The 16,235-nt window shown below is 36.7% G+C and overlaps 1 protein-coding gene across 1 annotated transcript in view; it reads left to right on the top strand.

Annotated features, from left to right (window-relative positions):
* The window catches only part of TAOK3 (TAO kinase 3), a 168,208-nt gene that overhangs the window by 123,232 nt on the left and 28,741 nt on the right, over window positions 1-16,235 (top strand). The window contains exon 14 of the mRNA XM_046640346.1: window positions 13,488-13,622. Within this exon, the coding sequence (XP_046496302.1) occupies window positions 13,488-13,622 (135 nt within the window). The remainder of the gene's footprint in view (window positions 1-13,487; window positions 13,623-16,235) is intronic.

Genomic DNA, 16,235 nt, shown 5'->3' with positions numbered 1-16,235 from the left:
CTCAGGTCACTTAGCATCCAGATATTTTAGTTACCATTTTACAACTGAAATGTGGGACTAAACCTTGCACTTGATAGTTTCTCTTACAGTAAAAAGATAACGAAGTACTATGCAAGCTATATCTGTGCCTATTTTTTCATCTTCCTCTCTTGTTACTCTGATGTCTTACCACCATCAATAAGTAAAAAATACATAAATCCATAAATCTCCAAGTCAAATAAACCAATAAATTCCTCTTTACGCCAGTAACCTTAATACTGTAGACCTTAAAAGCTTCCTGAGTAAAACCCTTTGGATGTGCCCTTTTAGAAGTACGTTCTTTCATGCTTCAACCAGTATGTTTCCTAATGTGTATGCCCAAGATACTATTTGTTTTGTAAACAGTTTCTACTCTTTTCTGTTATTTCTTGGATTTATTGTTTCTAGTTCTTCTAACACTAACTCTGTCAGCTTAAATATTCTGACTTTTGAATGAATGATTCTGTTTTTTATTTTGACTTTATTGTTGCAGTTAAAGTTCTTCATTTCATACAAGCCTATCATGGTTCATAAGTTGAAATACTTCTTGAAGAATGAAAAAGAATTTTTTTTTTTAAAGATTGGCACCTGAGCTAACAACTGTTGCCAATCTTTTTTTTTTTCTGCTTTTTCTCCCCAAATCCCTCCAGTACATAGTTGTATATTTTAGTTGTGGATCCTTCTAGTTGTGGCATGTGGGATGCCACTGAACGTGGCCTGACGAGCGGTGCCATGTCCACGCCCAGGATCCAAACCAGCAAACCCTGGGCCACTGAAGTGGAGCACGCGAACTTAACCACTCAGCCACAGGGCTGGCCCCAAAAAAGAATTTTAAAGCTTCTTTCAAAGCAATATCTATAAGCATTTCACAGAATTATCAATAATTCTTTGGAGGAATTCCCAAAAGTATTTTGAGTGACCTTAGGTAAGCAGTCCATAATATGGAATTATAGTAAAGAATCCCTATGTTTTCAACTTATTAGTTATATGCAAGGTGTGTATGTACTTATTTAATAAATGGCAGTGATCACATTATAATTCCAGTGAGACAGCATGTTTAAGGAATTTTTTCACTTAGACTTCTATTGGCTGTGCATTTTTCTTGGGAGGAAAAGGAAGTTGGGTAAGGATGAAGAGCAGGAGAAAATATATTGGTCCCTGGTCATGAACAGTGGAGGGATACACATTTATTTTCTGAACTGATTAACTTATTCATTTATTGAACTAATATTGTTGGGACCTCTACTATGTACCAGGAACTATGGTAGGCCCTGTGGGTACAGAGGAGATAAAACAGACATCGTGCCTTCATGGAACTTGTTATCTGTGGGGGAGATTAAGCAAATAATCACACAAATAACTATATCATGTAATTATGAAACTTACTCTGGGTAAAAGGATTTAATCTAGCAGGAATTAGTAGAAAGCCTCCCCAGTGAAGTGACATTTAAGCTAAAATTTCAGAGACAAGTAAAAGTTAGCTAGGTTGGGTTGAGGGATAGGAGTGAATCAGAAAGCAACAAGTTCAGAGGCCCTGAGACAAAAAGAACTTTGTATGTTCAAGGAAGAAGGGAAAGGTCAGAGTGGTTAGAGATAGGTGAGCTATGTGGACAGTGAATTGAGACCAAAGAGACAGCAAGGACCAGATTATGAGAAAGCCACAGAAGCATTTTGAGGAAAGGAGTAATATCAGACAGATGCAGAAATCTGCTAGGAGTTCAGCATTGCCAGCTGGCCTTCTTTGAACACAGGCAAGTGATCATATATTTGAAGGATAGAAAAGAAGGTTTTGCTGGGCTCTCTTTTTGGAAGGCGCTATCATGGATGCTGACAGATCTGGCACTTTCCTTTCTATTTCTTCTGGGGCTCCATGGGTAGAGGGAGCAAAAGAAGAGGAATTCCATTGGATCTTTTTACTCCAGGACCTCAAATGAGCACCCAGAATTAGAAAAAAGATACTGCTGGCATAATCAACAACAAAGAAGACCCTGGTATTAAACTCATTGAGTGATTTTTGTTGTTGTCGTTTGTTTTCTGTTTTGGGGGGTTTTTTGAGAAAGATTAGCCCTGAGCTAACATCTGCCGCCAATCCTCTTTTTGCTGAGGAAGATTGGTCCTGAGCTAACGTCTGTGCCCATCTTCCTCTAGTTTATATGTGGAATGCCTGCCACAGCATGGCTTGATAAGCAGTGCCTAGGTCCACGCCTGGGATCCAAACTGGCGAACCCCAGGCCGCTGAAGCGGAGCATGTGAACTTAACTGCTACACCACTGGGCCATCTGCAAACTCATTGGGTGTTTTAATTTTAATTTTGGTGTGCTGGTATAGAGCTGTCTTGTGGTAACATGGGCCTTTCAATACTTTTTTCTCCTTGGTGTAATCACTTATGAAGAATAGATATTAATTTATCTTCTGAAATAAAAAGTAGATATATTTGATCCACAAAAAATGTTTGTCAGGAAGAATTTAAGTTATATAATGTATTTCTATTTTATTATGAAATACATAGAGGAAATGTGGTGGAAGAAAATTGAAAAACATTTGTAAATAAAACTGAGTGAGTTAACTTCAAAATATAAGCAGGCTAATCAAAAGACAATATCAACATAGTAGAAAGGCAACCCACAGAATGGGAGAAAATATTTGCAAAGCATATATTGGAGAAGGGATTAATATCCAGAATATATAGTTCAACATCCGCAAATCAATCAACGTGATACACCATATCAACAAACTGTGGAATAAAAACCACATGATCATCTCAATAGATGCAGAGAAGGCATTTGACAAGATCCAACAGCCATTTATGATAAAAACTCTGAACAAAATGGGCATAGAAGGAAACTGCCTCAGCATAATAAAGGCCATATATGACAAACCCATAGCCAACATCATACTCAATGGGCAAAAACGGAACGCCATCCCCCTGAAAACAGGAATGAGACAAGGATGCCCTCTATCACCACTCTTATTTAACATAGTACTGGAGGTCCTGGCCAGAGCAATCAGGGAAGAAAAAGGAATAAAAGGAATCCAAATAGGGAGGGAAGAAGTGAAACTCTCGCTGTTTGCAGACGACATGATCTTATATATAGAAAACCCCAAAGAATCCATTGAAAAACTCTTAGAAGTAATCAACAACTACAGCAAAGTTGCAGGGTACAAAATCAATTTGCATAAATCAGTAGCATTTCTATACTCTAATAACGAACTAACAGAAAAAGAACTCAAGAACACAATACCATTCACAATCTCAACAAAAAGAATAAAATACCTCGGGGTAAATTTAACTAAGGAAGTGAAGGACCTATATAATGAAAATTTCAAGGCCTTTCTGAGAGAATTGGATGATGACATAAGGAGATGGAAAGACATTCCATGTACATGGATTAGAAGAATAAACATAGTTACAATGTCCGTTCTACCTAAAGCAATCTACAGATTCAACGCCATCCCAATCAGAATCCCAATGACATTCTTTACAGAATTAGAACAAAGAATCCTAAAATTCATATGGGGCAACAAAAGACCCCGAATTTCTAAAGCAATCCTGAGAAAAAAGAACAAAACGGGAGGCATCACAATCCCTGACTTCAAAACATACTACAAAGCTACAGTAATCAAAACAGCATGGTACTGGTACAAAAACAGGTGCACAGATCAATGGAACAGAATTGAAAGCCCAGAAATAAAACCACACATCTATGGACAGCTTATCTTCGACAAAGGAGCTGAGAGCATACAATGGAGAAAAGAAAGTCTTTTCAACAAATGGTGCTGGGAAAACTGGAAAGCCACATGTAAAAGTATGAAAATTGACCATTCTTTTTCACCATTCACCAAAATAAACTCAAAATGGATCAAAGACCTAAAGGTGAGACCTGAAACCATAAGGCTTCTAGAAGAAAACGTAGGCAGTACACTCTTTGACATCAGTATTAAAGGGATCTTTTCGGACACCATGTCTTCTCAGAGAAGGGAAACAATAGAAAGAATAAACAAATGGGACTTCATTAGACTAAAGAGCTTCTTCAAGGCAAATGAAAACAGGATTGAAACAAAAAAACAACCCACTAACTGGGAAAAAATATTTGCAAGTCATATATCTGACAAAGGCTTAATATCCATAATATATAAAGAACTCTCACAACTCAACAACAAAAAAATCAAACAACTCAATCAAAAAATGGGCTGGAGACATGAACAGATATTTCTCCAAAGAAGATATACAGATGGCCAATAGGCACATGAAAAGATGCTCATCATCGCTGATCATCAGGGAAATGCAAATCAAAACTACACTAAGATATCACCTTACACCCATTAGAATGACAAAAATATCTAAAACTAATAGTAACAAATGTTGGAGAGGTTGTGGAGAAAAAGGAACCCTCATACACTGCTGGTGGGAATGCAAACTGTGCAGCCACTATGGAAAACAGTATGGTGATTCCTCAAAAAATTAAAAATAGAATTACCATACAATCCAGCCATCCCACTACTGGGTATTTATCCAAAGAGCTTGAAGTCAGCAATCCCAAAAGTCCTATGTACCCCAATGTTCATTGCAGCATTATTTACAATAGCCAAGACATGGAAGCAACCTAAGTGCCCATCAACAGATGAATGGATAAAGAAGATGTGGTACATATATACAATGGAATACTACTCAGCTGCAAAACAGAACAAAATCATTCCATTTGCAATAACATGGATGGACCTTGAGAGAATTATGTTAAGTGAAATAAGCCAGCGAGAGAAAGATAATCTGTGTATGACTCCACTCATATGAGGAATTTAAAAATGTGGACTAAGAGAACAGTTTAGTGGATACCAGGGGAAAGGTGGGGTGGGGGGTGGGCACAAAGGGTGAAGTGGTGCACCTACAACACGAATGACAAACATTAGTGTACAACTGAAATTTCACAAGATTTTAACCTATCATTAATTCAATAAAAAATAATTAAATAATTAAATAATTAAAAATAAAATGATGTGAAAAGTTTTAAAAAAACAAAATATCCGGACTATATAGAAAACTCCTAAAACTCAACAACACGACCCCATGGCCTAGTGGTTAAGTTTGGCACGCTGTGCTTCAGCGGCCTGGATTTAGTTCCTGTGCGTGGACCTACACCATTTGTCAGCAGCCGTGCTATAGTGGTGACCCACATACAAAATAGAGAAAGATTGGCACAAACGTTAGCTCAGGGCGCATCTCCCTCAAGCAAAAAAAGTTAAAAGGGGAAGATTGGCAGCAGATGTTAACTCAGGGCAAATCTTCCTCAGCAAAAAAAAAAAAAAAGAAAGAAAGAAAGAAAAAATACACAACATATTTAAAAAAAAAATTTCAACCGAAAAAAAAAAAAAAATCAAAAATGAGCAAAGGACTCAAATAGACATTTCTCCAAAGAAGATATACAAATGGTCAATAACACATGAAAAGATGCTCAACATTACTAATCGTTAGGGAAATGCAAATCAAAATTACAATGAGAGACCACCTCATACCCACTAGGATGGCTACTATCAAAAAAACAGAAATTAATGTGTTGGAGAGTATGTGGAGAAATTGGAACTCTTGTGCACTGTTGGTGGGAATGTAAAATGGTACAGCTGCTGTGGAAAATAATATGGCGGTAAAAAAATTAAAAATAGAATCCATAGGATGCAGCAATTCCACTTCTGGGTAAATATCCAATAGAATTGAAAGCAGGATCTCAAAGAGATATTTGTATACTCTTGTTCATAGCAGCATTATTTACAGTAGCTAAAACATGGAAGCAACTGAAGTATCCATCAATGGATGAATGGTTACGCAAAGTGTGGTGTATGTATACAATGGAACGTTATTCAGCCTTAAAAAGGAAGGAAATGCTGACACATGCTATGACATGGATGAAGCATTAGAACATTGTTAGGTGAAGTATGCCAGTCACAAAGAAGACAAGTACTGTGTGATTCTATGCCTTTGAGGTAAAGTAGTCAAAATCATAGAGACAGAAAGTAGAATGGTGGTTGCCAGGGACTCGGGGAGGGGAGAAATGGGAAGTTGTTTAATGGGTATAGAGTTTCCGTTTTCTAAGATGAAGAAAGTTATGGGGACGGATGGTGGTGATGGTGACGCACATTATAAATGTATTTAATAGCACTGAATTGTGCACTTAAAAATGGTTAAGATGGGAAATTTATGTGTATTTTACCACAGTAAGAAAAGGGGGAAAAATACAAGCAGGCTAGAAAAACAGGATATATTATAGATGAAAACTTAATGGTAAATATGGTATCTCTTCATGAAACCCATTTAGTCCTATGCATGAGTTTAAAATTATGTTATGATGGGGCCAGCCTGGTGGCGCAGCGGTTAAGTTCACACGTTCCACTTCTCGGTGGCCCGGGGTTCGCTGGTTCAGATCCCGGGTGCGGACATGGCACCGCTTGTCAAGCCTGCTGTGGTAGGCGTCCCACATATAAAGTAGAGGAAGACGGGCACAGATGTTAGCTCAGGGCCAGTCTTCCTCAGCAACAAGGGGAGGATTGGCAGTAGTTAGCTCAGGGCTAATCTTCCTCAAAAAATAAATAAATAAATAAAATTATACTATCTTTAAACACAATAGAAATTTAAAAATTATTCAGAAAGTTTATATTTATTGGTTTACTTGAATTTCTAAGTTTTTCACTTGGGAACATAAATGAAACAGGATCTTAAATTCTGAATAGAAAATTTTGTGTAGTGAGCTATAGGAATGAGGAAAGTCATTTATACTTCCGCCTACCACTGTTAGTTTTCTTTTACTTTGGACAAGCCACAAACCTCTCTGGGCCTCAGTTTCTCTATGTGCAAAATTAGGAGTTGTTCTGTATGATTTCACAGGTCCCTTCCAGCTCTAAAATTCTGTGTTTCTATTCCTATAATCTTTGAAGAAGCAAATCTCTAATGTGACTTTCAAGCTGTTTTGTAAAGAGGCGCCTCAGGAGCCAAGCCTCATTCACACCTCACCCCACACAAGGTCTGCTTTTATCTCTGGCATTATATATTTGGCTTCATTAATATATTAGGAATATATGACTTACGATTTCACTTGGAAAGGGCTTTTTTTCCAAAAGTGACTGCCCTGATCAGTCCCTTCTCCATGCAGATGAGATGGTAGCTCTGTTACATTGCATGTAGGTACAGGTGACATTTATATTGTAGGTTGGATTCACCAGGAAGCAGAGTTATGATGGTTTAGCACAGCAGGGGTTTTTTTTATTAGGAAGGTCCTTTGGGGTCAACAATTGTAGAAGGGAAGAGAAGGAAGCAGCCTTGGGCAGAGGGCAAAGTTGAACTGAGATGCAGGCCCAACAGCAGCATCAACCAACCCCCTAGGGAGCTCTGGAGCTAAAATGATTCGTCGCAGTTATCCAGACTGAGCCAAAATGGCCAGGCCTTGACACTCCCACCTAGATCCATCTTTGAATATGAGCAGCCTGGGAAGGTATGAACTTGGGCAAGACTGCTCTCTCTAGCTGAGAACTGATAGCCAAAGACGATTGCCAGCAGCGTGGCCTTCCTTAAGGGCGTTCTGGGTGATGCATATCTAAGTCTGTCATAATTTGTGATCAATAAGATTATTTTATAAAGAAAGCAATCAATGTTTTATGAGAAATTTGCCAGTTTTGCATGAGTTCATGTCCAGAATCCTAGAAAAGCCTATATATCACTAAATTATATTATAAACAATGTTCTACCCATTATTTCATTATCCTGTTTTATTTTCTTTTTAATACTTGTCACTATCTAAAATTATATTATGTATTAATTTGTTTATCTATTATTTCATGAGTAGAAGGTAAATTTTATTAGTGCAAAAACAACCTGCTTTGTTCCACGCTGTATCTCAACACTAGAACAGTGCCTGGCACAGTACAGGCACTCAGTAAATAATTATGGAATGAATGTATGAACACATAAACAAAACACAGGGAATGGATTACCAGATGCCAAACATTGTGCTATTTTGGTTCATTGAACATAATGGATTAAAAGGATTAAATAATCTTAAGTATTATCCTTATGGTTTAAAGACTTAAATGAATAGAGTTTCTCTAATAATAATACTCTAGACAATAGAATCATGTTTAATAAATACCAAACTATATGAATAAGGGTGGGGAATTTTTTGTCCCCTTTGGTTGTTACAGTCAAGCAGGCATCCTAAATTAGTCAAATCATAGATATGAAACAGTACCATTTTACATAGGAAGTAAACTCACTTTTAAAGGCCAAGTGTAACTAGTAAGAGCGTGATTTGTGATTAACTGCTCTGCCTCCAGAATAAAGATGCCCTGATTTTAGCAGGACAGTTCTATCACAGATCAAGCACCAAAAATGTAAAGTGGGACTCTGAAAATGTTCCCTTGGACGTCAGAATTTCGGGTTACTTCTTTCTCTCCAGTCTTTGCCTCTACTCTGGTCTTTCACAGGCCCTGAAGGGATCCTAATCTAATCTTCCTTTTGAGCAAGAACGATTTCATAAGTCTAAAAGTGCGTTCTGACAAAATAAACTTGAAGCACTTCTTTCATTTCCCCTTGCTAGTATTTGCCACATTGCCTTTTCCAATAACAAGAACATCACCATATCTCTAGACTGGTAGCTCCTCAAGGACGTCTCTCTTCACCTACCACCTAGTACGGTGTCTGTTGCATAGTAAGCACTCAATGTTTTGTGAACTAAAATGAAGGTGAGCTTTTATAGGACAGAACTTTATACCTCACTTCTTGATTATTCACAAGTGACTCCAGGGCAAACTTTTAATCCAGTTTAGTGTTCATGCTATCACTTGGCCTGCTTCTGAGCCTCTACCCTACTCTTCGAAATCATCATGTATAGAGCAGTAGCAAACAGGTTTTAATATGGTCCTAAACAACAAAGTCTATTTTTCAAATTTGTCAATTAAAAGGTATACTTTTATTTTGTTAAAGTTGAAAATCAATTATCTTTGCCTGCTACTGCCTAAGGTTTACTATAGATCATAAGACTAAATGTATTTGTTCATTAATTAATTTATTTTAGTTATGCCTAATGAACTCTAGTCATCATGGTCCCCTTATAAAGATTGTTTTAAAAAATGATTCTCTCCTAAATCCTAAAGCTTTATTTGGTCCTTCCTATTAGTCAATGTTCTTTTTTTTTTTTCCTTCTTTAAAAAAAGAACAGCTTTCACCGTTTTCGTGGGAGAAAAAAAAGATATGTCCTTGAGGGTATAGGATGTTCTAGTTTAATTTTCACTTGCTTCAGTGGCCTTTCCTATTATTTTTGCTGAAGAGTGGGGTGGGTTCTTTGACTCTTCAGCTCACATTTGGCAAAGTAAAAGTAAATTAACATATGGAGGTAATGTTTCTTAAACAGAGCAGTCATACAAACCACCTCTTTATAGTAACATCTTTATCCTCTGCTTTCTGCTAGTCATTTTTTTCTCCCTAATAGCTATCTATCCATGTTAAGATAGTCTTTTCTATCTTTTTCTCCCCTGCCCCTAGCCCCAGCTTTTGATAGCTACACCTGCTTAGGCAATAATTTAATAATTTTGAAATGAATAAACAAGAGAGAGATGGTAGGTTTACTGATAACTTCTCCACAGTGTGAAAAGTGTGGGAGTCTGTAAAAAAGGCTTCTTGTCACTAGATAAAAGCCATTTTTAGATTACCTACTTCAACCCATGTAAAGGTGTGCTTGTGTGTGTGTCACTATTTTATGAATTTCTTAGAGTACAGAGTGGCAGGTTTTTATGAAATACAAATTTGAATTCTGTTAAATAATATAAGAGAAAATGTCATTTTCTCCAAGTCTCCTCGGACCTATGTTCTTGAGCTTATTTATTCAGCAAACGTTTACTGAATGCCTACTAAGTCTCAAGCATTATACTGGGTGCTAGGGAGACTGAGATTTTTCAAACCATACCTACTTTGCCTTCAAAACGCTCACAATCTCATGCACAGACAGACAAGGAAGTATGGTGAGTAGCATGATCAAGGTATACTCAAATATATCAGAGTCCAGGGTTAATTCCAAGTTAATCTAGAAACTCTAAACAAGTGACTACACCATGAATCTTCATTTCAGAAGCATCAGTAGTCACACTTAAGGAAAAACTTCTAAATAAAAGTCAAGCCCATCATCCAGGGTAAACTGTAAATGTGCTTCATGCTTCACATACTTCACTATATTGTATAAAATTTTAATTCTTTTTACTAAAGATTTTGAACACACATTACGACAGCTTTTTTTTAATCTGAAGAAATTTTATTTTTTATGATGAAAGAACATAAATTTACCAGGTTAACATAGATTTACTTAAAACTGGTTCCCAATCATATTGGTGTTTCAAAGAGCTATTTTTTTGTTCCTGGATGATAATGTTTTAAAGATAAATTATAAACAAGCCATGTATTTTGTATTGGTAAAGTAGAACGTGATATTTGTTCTTAATCTTCTAAAATCGTTCTTCAGTATCAAAGACAGTATTGGCCCTCTCATCATTATTTGTAAAAATAATCTGCACTGGTGCCTAACTGCATAAAATAGCAAATTGACCCTTTTTGTTATATAATCTTAAATGTGTTCAGTTCAGAAACTCTGGGAGCCAGGTATAGTCATTTTCAAAGGGACTACTACTTGAAGGAGGAATATAACCAACAGATAATATAGCCAGCAAAGCTGATAGTTTAATTTGTTCTTACTTGCTTCTCAAGTCACATTCCTCTTATTTTAAAATTGCTTCATTATTTGTCTTCAATTTGAAGTTGCACTTGAAGTGGATAACCAGTGTTAGTCTAAAATTTTGCCCCATTTTGTGGTCTCTTGCATAATATTTGAAGACTTTTAGTATTGGTGATCTCTATTATGAAGCTGCTATGGAAAACTAAGAATTCTTTTATAACATGAAAAAATATTTTAGAGTGAAGCAAAGAATTATACTGTTAGCATTATTTATTATATTTAGAGTAGATTAAAATTTTGGACCTATTCTTCAGACTAACTTCTAAAATTGCATTATCTTTTAAATATACCTTAGCGGGTTATTTAATTGGCTGTGTGTTAACTAAAATCATTATGATTTCTGGTTTTAATTTTTCTGGTGTCTTCCAATATCCTTGAATTTAAAAACTTAGCAAATATAATTTGACTTTTAATTTGATAAGCAGGGTCCTGACCCACAAATGCTAATATTTATCTGAGAGAAAACAAACTAATAATATTAAAATTATACATATTTGTACATGAAAATATTTTGTTTTATTCTGTTATGTGAACAGTGTGGATTCTAGTGTCACTGGTTATCTTTGTAAATCAAGTTACTACAATTTGAAACTTAGCTGCTGCCACATCATTTGAGATCTCCCTCTCGGTCAATGCACTTAATTGTTAGCTAACTAATACTCACCAAAACTACAACGTGTTAACGCCTCCTGCAAAACCACAGGCCTCTACCTAGTCCATCTCTTCTGATTACTGGCCTTTTGAAACTTCTTGCTTTTCTGGAACTGTAATATTAAGTAAGATCAATTGGAGATAAATGTAATTTATTAATAAATATTCATCAACGTGAATGGTAGCAGATCCCAGTACCTTCCTCTCTAGAACCTTAAACCTAATGTATAGATCCAGTCCCACACCTAATCTCTCTCTGCCCTGTGAAATAAGATTTTAGATTTCCCAGGAATTAATGTAGAAAATTTTAAGTTAATCTATCAAGTATTTTTTATGAATTTCAAAAATGTGGCTTGAGATGCATTTTTAACCTACAGCACTATCTGATAGAACTTTCTGCAGTGACAGAAATGATCTATATCTGTATTGTTCAATATGGTAGCCATAGTTAGTGGCTACCTTGAAACATAGCTGCTGTGACGTAGGAACTGAATTTTACATTTTATTTAGTTTAAATATCCATGTGGCTAGTGGCTATCTTATTAGACAGCACAGCAGTAGAACATCCCTTGAATTTGATGTATATGCCCTCAATGGCGTTAAAGGTCCTTTAATTATTTGAAAACAAGATAGAACACAATAGAGTAAACTGGAAAACCTCTCTAAATATAGATGTAATGGTAGAAACCTTCCCAACATCTGCAGCATTCTAAATTTATAAAAGGAAAAAAAAAAAATTAGCCATGATAAATTTAATCATGGCTCTTGGCTTTTACATAAAAACCTGGATGTGAAATTTAATTTCCCTAAAGGAATATATGTGTTTTGACTTTTCAAAATTTTAGACTATATAATAAAATTTTATATTTTTTAAGCCTCTTTAATTTTGTTTTCTGATGAAGGAAAGAGCAATTATAAAAAATATCAAATAGTCATGGACAAAATGCAAAACTGACTTCACGCAAATGGTTTCTCCTAAAACCCTAAGGCAATAAGACAATTAATTTTTCCTTCCCTGTCCTGAATATGTACTATTTAAAAATCCCCCATAGTTGTACATGTTTTTGAGCTATTAATTATTATAGTATCTTTTTTTCTGAAGGGTTTAGAGCTACTTACTGACTGACCACTCCATCTTTTATAGAGAGAAGCATCACCCTTTGAAAGCATTTTCCCCTTTAAAAGTCATTTCAATTGCATTTGAGAAACATCCATTATTATCCTTCCAGGGAATGTTATTTTTCACTGGGCATTACAATAAGATTAATCATCTTTGCCTATCAAGAAGCACAGACTTGATTAAATCAGTCAAGGGCATTAAATTCCAGCTCTACTCACTCTGGTAACCATACTGAGACTGAGTTGAGGAAGAATTTGTGAAAGTATCATTTGGTTAAAATTGTATGCCTGTCTCTTTAAATCTAAAAAAAATCCTTTCAGAAGCTGTAGAGAGAAGGTGCTAGAACTGTGTACGATCATGACTGGAAAGCAGGATCCCTCAGTGACTGCCGACTCTTCCCAGCACAAGATAAAGAGGCAGTTCAGCACAAGCCTACACTGGTTCTAGGCAGAACGATGATCCTACCGAACAGATCTCAAATAAAATTAAATTGAGAAAGCAGATCTTTCAAGGGAATGAGGCGGAGGCTCGTTTTTATGTTAAAAGCAACCAGCATCTTCCTTGCTAGACATGGACATGACATTTTTAAAGGAATTATTTGGTTACAGCGTTTTAAGCAAACTGTTCTAAGGAGTCTGTACATTGCATTGTTTTTTCTATTCTTTTTTTCTTTTGCATATATGTAATTCTGGAGGTAAAGAAAAAGCCTGCCAGGGATTCAGAAGGCATCCCACTAGCGATCAGCTGACATTCCTAACTGAAGGCTGCAATGTGTTGCTTATTCATTTTGTACCGTGGGAGCTGCGGGGACTAGCAGAGAGCTAAACTATGCATTTCAAACAGCAGTGCTTGTGCAGAAAGAGGGGTGAGAGAGAGGCAGCCGGCGAGGAAAGAGCACAGCTGGACTTTCTCCTTGTTTTTATCCATTTCTGCAGGATCATGTATTCATAAGGGATGAGGCGGGCCACGGCGATCCCAGGCCTGAGCCGCGGCCTACCCAGTCAGTTCAGAGCCAGGCCCTCCACTACCGGAACAGAGAGCGCTTTGCCACGATCAAATCAGCATCTTTGGTAAGCAAACACCCCTCTACCCACCTTCCCTTCCTTCCCCTCCTCCCCATCTGGCAGCCTCTCGCCCTCCCTGAGCCTCTCTCGGCTTCATGGATGGGAGGAAAGGAGTCAAGAATGTTTTCTCCCTCCTAATAATTTTATTCATTTTAGAAAAAAATCTGTTGGCATAGCAACCTGATCTCAGATATTTAAGCATTGTCTACAGCATGGGGAAAATAACCTTTGTGTGTGTGTGTGTGTGTGTATTTATATATGCTGTATGTGCAAAATAAAAGGCCTTTGAGATGAAGTTACTAACCTATCCAATTTTTAAAAGCTATTTGTCTTTTCATTGAAATAATAATGCTAAAAAATTATTTTAAAGGTATTCGATGTATGTGCATGCAGAGTACTATGCTTTTTTGTATAGATGCATGTGTGTCTATAATGTGTACACACACCTGAAAAGATAAAACAATTTTTTAAATATATAGTTGCTGGCTGATGTATATAATTGTAGAAAATAAGATACTTGCTTCCCAGGGATGGATTGCTGGTTCGTTCTGGTTCATTCATTTATTTATTGCAACAATGGTAGTGGCTGCACTTCCCTATTTAACCCCTGAAGAATTTCCTGGCACCAGTAAAGCAAGAAGGGCTTTGTGGGAGAGGAAGGGGATGGTTGTGGAAGAAAAGATACTGTAGGATCCTTCAGCATTTTTACTATTGCAAATGTGATTGCTGGATGCCCTTGTAGTAGCAAAAGGGGTGTGTGCTGGAAGAGTTAGTTTTCATGCCTCCTCCCCTTGGCCCCCACGCGTGCGCGTTCACACACTCACACACACACACACACTCACACTCACATTGTTTCATCCTTGGCACTCTAAACTCTCTTTAATCTTTTGCTTCTGAATCTCACTTCTCAGCCAAAAAATTCTTGAAATATTAGTCGTTTTGCCCAATTGATGTTAGAGGTCACATGGGCAGGAGGAGTTAGTGTACATTGCCTGGCTATTACATTTAGAACCTATGATGACATCATCTGAAGCCGACCCAGAAATGATTATTTTTCTTGTCCTATTTTTTAAACCTGATTTCCACTTTTATTTCTCAAGTCTTTTAAAGGCTTCGATTATCTTTGGAATTGATAATGGATTATAATTTTTAAAAACCCAAATGTAAGGAAAATGGAAGTTAAAGCACCTACATATTGCTATGCCTGCTGCTGTCTAAAAGCAAGCAATTTAATTTAGACTTCTTATAAATAAGCCTACCTTTAAGTTCTTTTGTATAGAAGTTTCTTGTAATCTCTTTAATGGGCAGTTTTTCGTTTTAAATGAATGCTACACTGTGTAATGGAGATCTTAAAGTGTCTACTGTGTATTTGGTAAGGATTCTGAAGCAACTAAAAAACATGCTTTTCAGTCTAAATAAAGCATCATGAAATTATTAAATATCTTTATGCCATGATATCTGACAAAAGAAGAATTACAGAATTTATGGAATATTACTACTTACCACTGACTCTTGTGAGACTGCACATTTATCCAGACCTGTTCATGGTGAAAAGAGAGGAGAAATGAACAACCACTGAGAATCAGAGCACCATAAGCAGGTTTTGAATGTGAAGCAGACGTTATACCAAGTGGATTTTCCCCCTCTGGGACGGCTTCTCTTCTTTTCTCACTTGCCACACCCTCATTCCCACATCATATATTCATGACCTCTCCTACCTCCCAGTAAGATGTTACTACTGCCATGCCAGAGTGATCTCACGCTCGCATTTGTGAACTCACCCAGGGCTACTCTGTGTGCGTATCAGCCATCACAGTCTCCCTTCCTATGGATGATGAAAGCTGCTTCCCTACTAGGCCACCTCAGGGCTATGGGCAAAATAGCCCCAGGAAGCCCTTTGACTCCTACAGGCTTCGTGGAGCCCATCCAGAGAACAGCTGAGACCAGTCTCTCTGATGGACATTGATTTGCTACAAGGCCCCTGCCCCTATATTAAGTTAAAAACAGAGTAGCTGATAAGCTGTTGCTGTAGCCACAAAATAAGCTGTTTTAGTGGAAAACCTCTCCAAATGTAATCCTTTGGGATTCACGGTGAGAATGATGGAAGTTTATCAGAGTTCAGTGGTATTTGTATCTAGAGGTTTTTAGGGACACGAAAATGGAAGGGAGAAGTGGCATGATGTTGTATGGTTCTCTGTCCCGTTTGGATGATCTAACTATTGGTATGGATATTTTAATGTATGTTATTAAGCACAACAGTTCTGCTACCCAAAGACTGATTCTAATAGGAATATATAAATCAGGACACAAATATCAAAAAGAAATATCTAATTTTTAAAATATTTCATGAATCTTATTTTAAATGAAAAGGATTAAAATTACTTAAATGACATAAAAGTAAGAGCACAATCATGGGAAAATGAAGGTCCGGTATAATGAATATTCAAGTTATCATTGAAACATCTCTTCACTTCTCATAGTTGTTGGCAAAACTATATTGATTTATTTATTTTGGTTTTACTCTTTCTTTAAAATCTTATAGCAGAAGTGCTAACAAGCCATAGAGTTATCTAAAAGTGAACAGCAAAAATAAAAAGAAGAATTTAGAAATTCATTTTT

This window comes from Equus quagga, chromosome 15, assembly GCF_021613505.1.
Source record: "Equus quagga isolate Etosha38 chromosome 15, UCLA_HA_Equagga_1.0, whole genome shotgun sequence".
NCBI lineage: Eukaryota > Metazoa > Chordata > Mammalia > Perissodactyla > Equidae > Equus > Equus quagga.
Note: the sequence above shows the minus strand (reverse complement) of the source record. Positions and strands in the feature narration are given on the sequence as shown.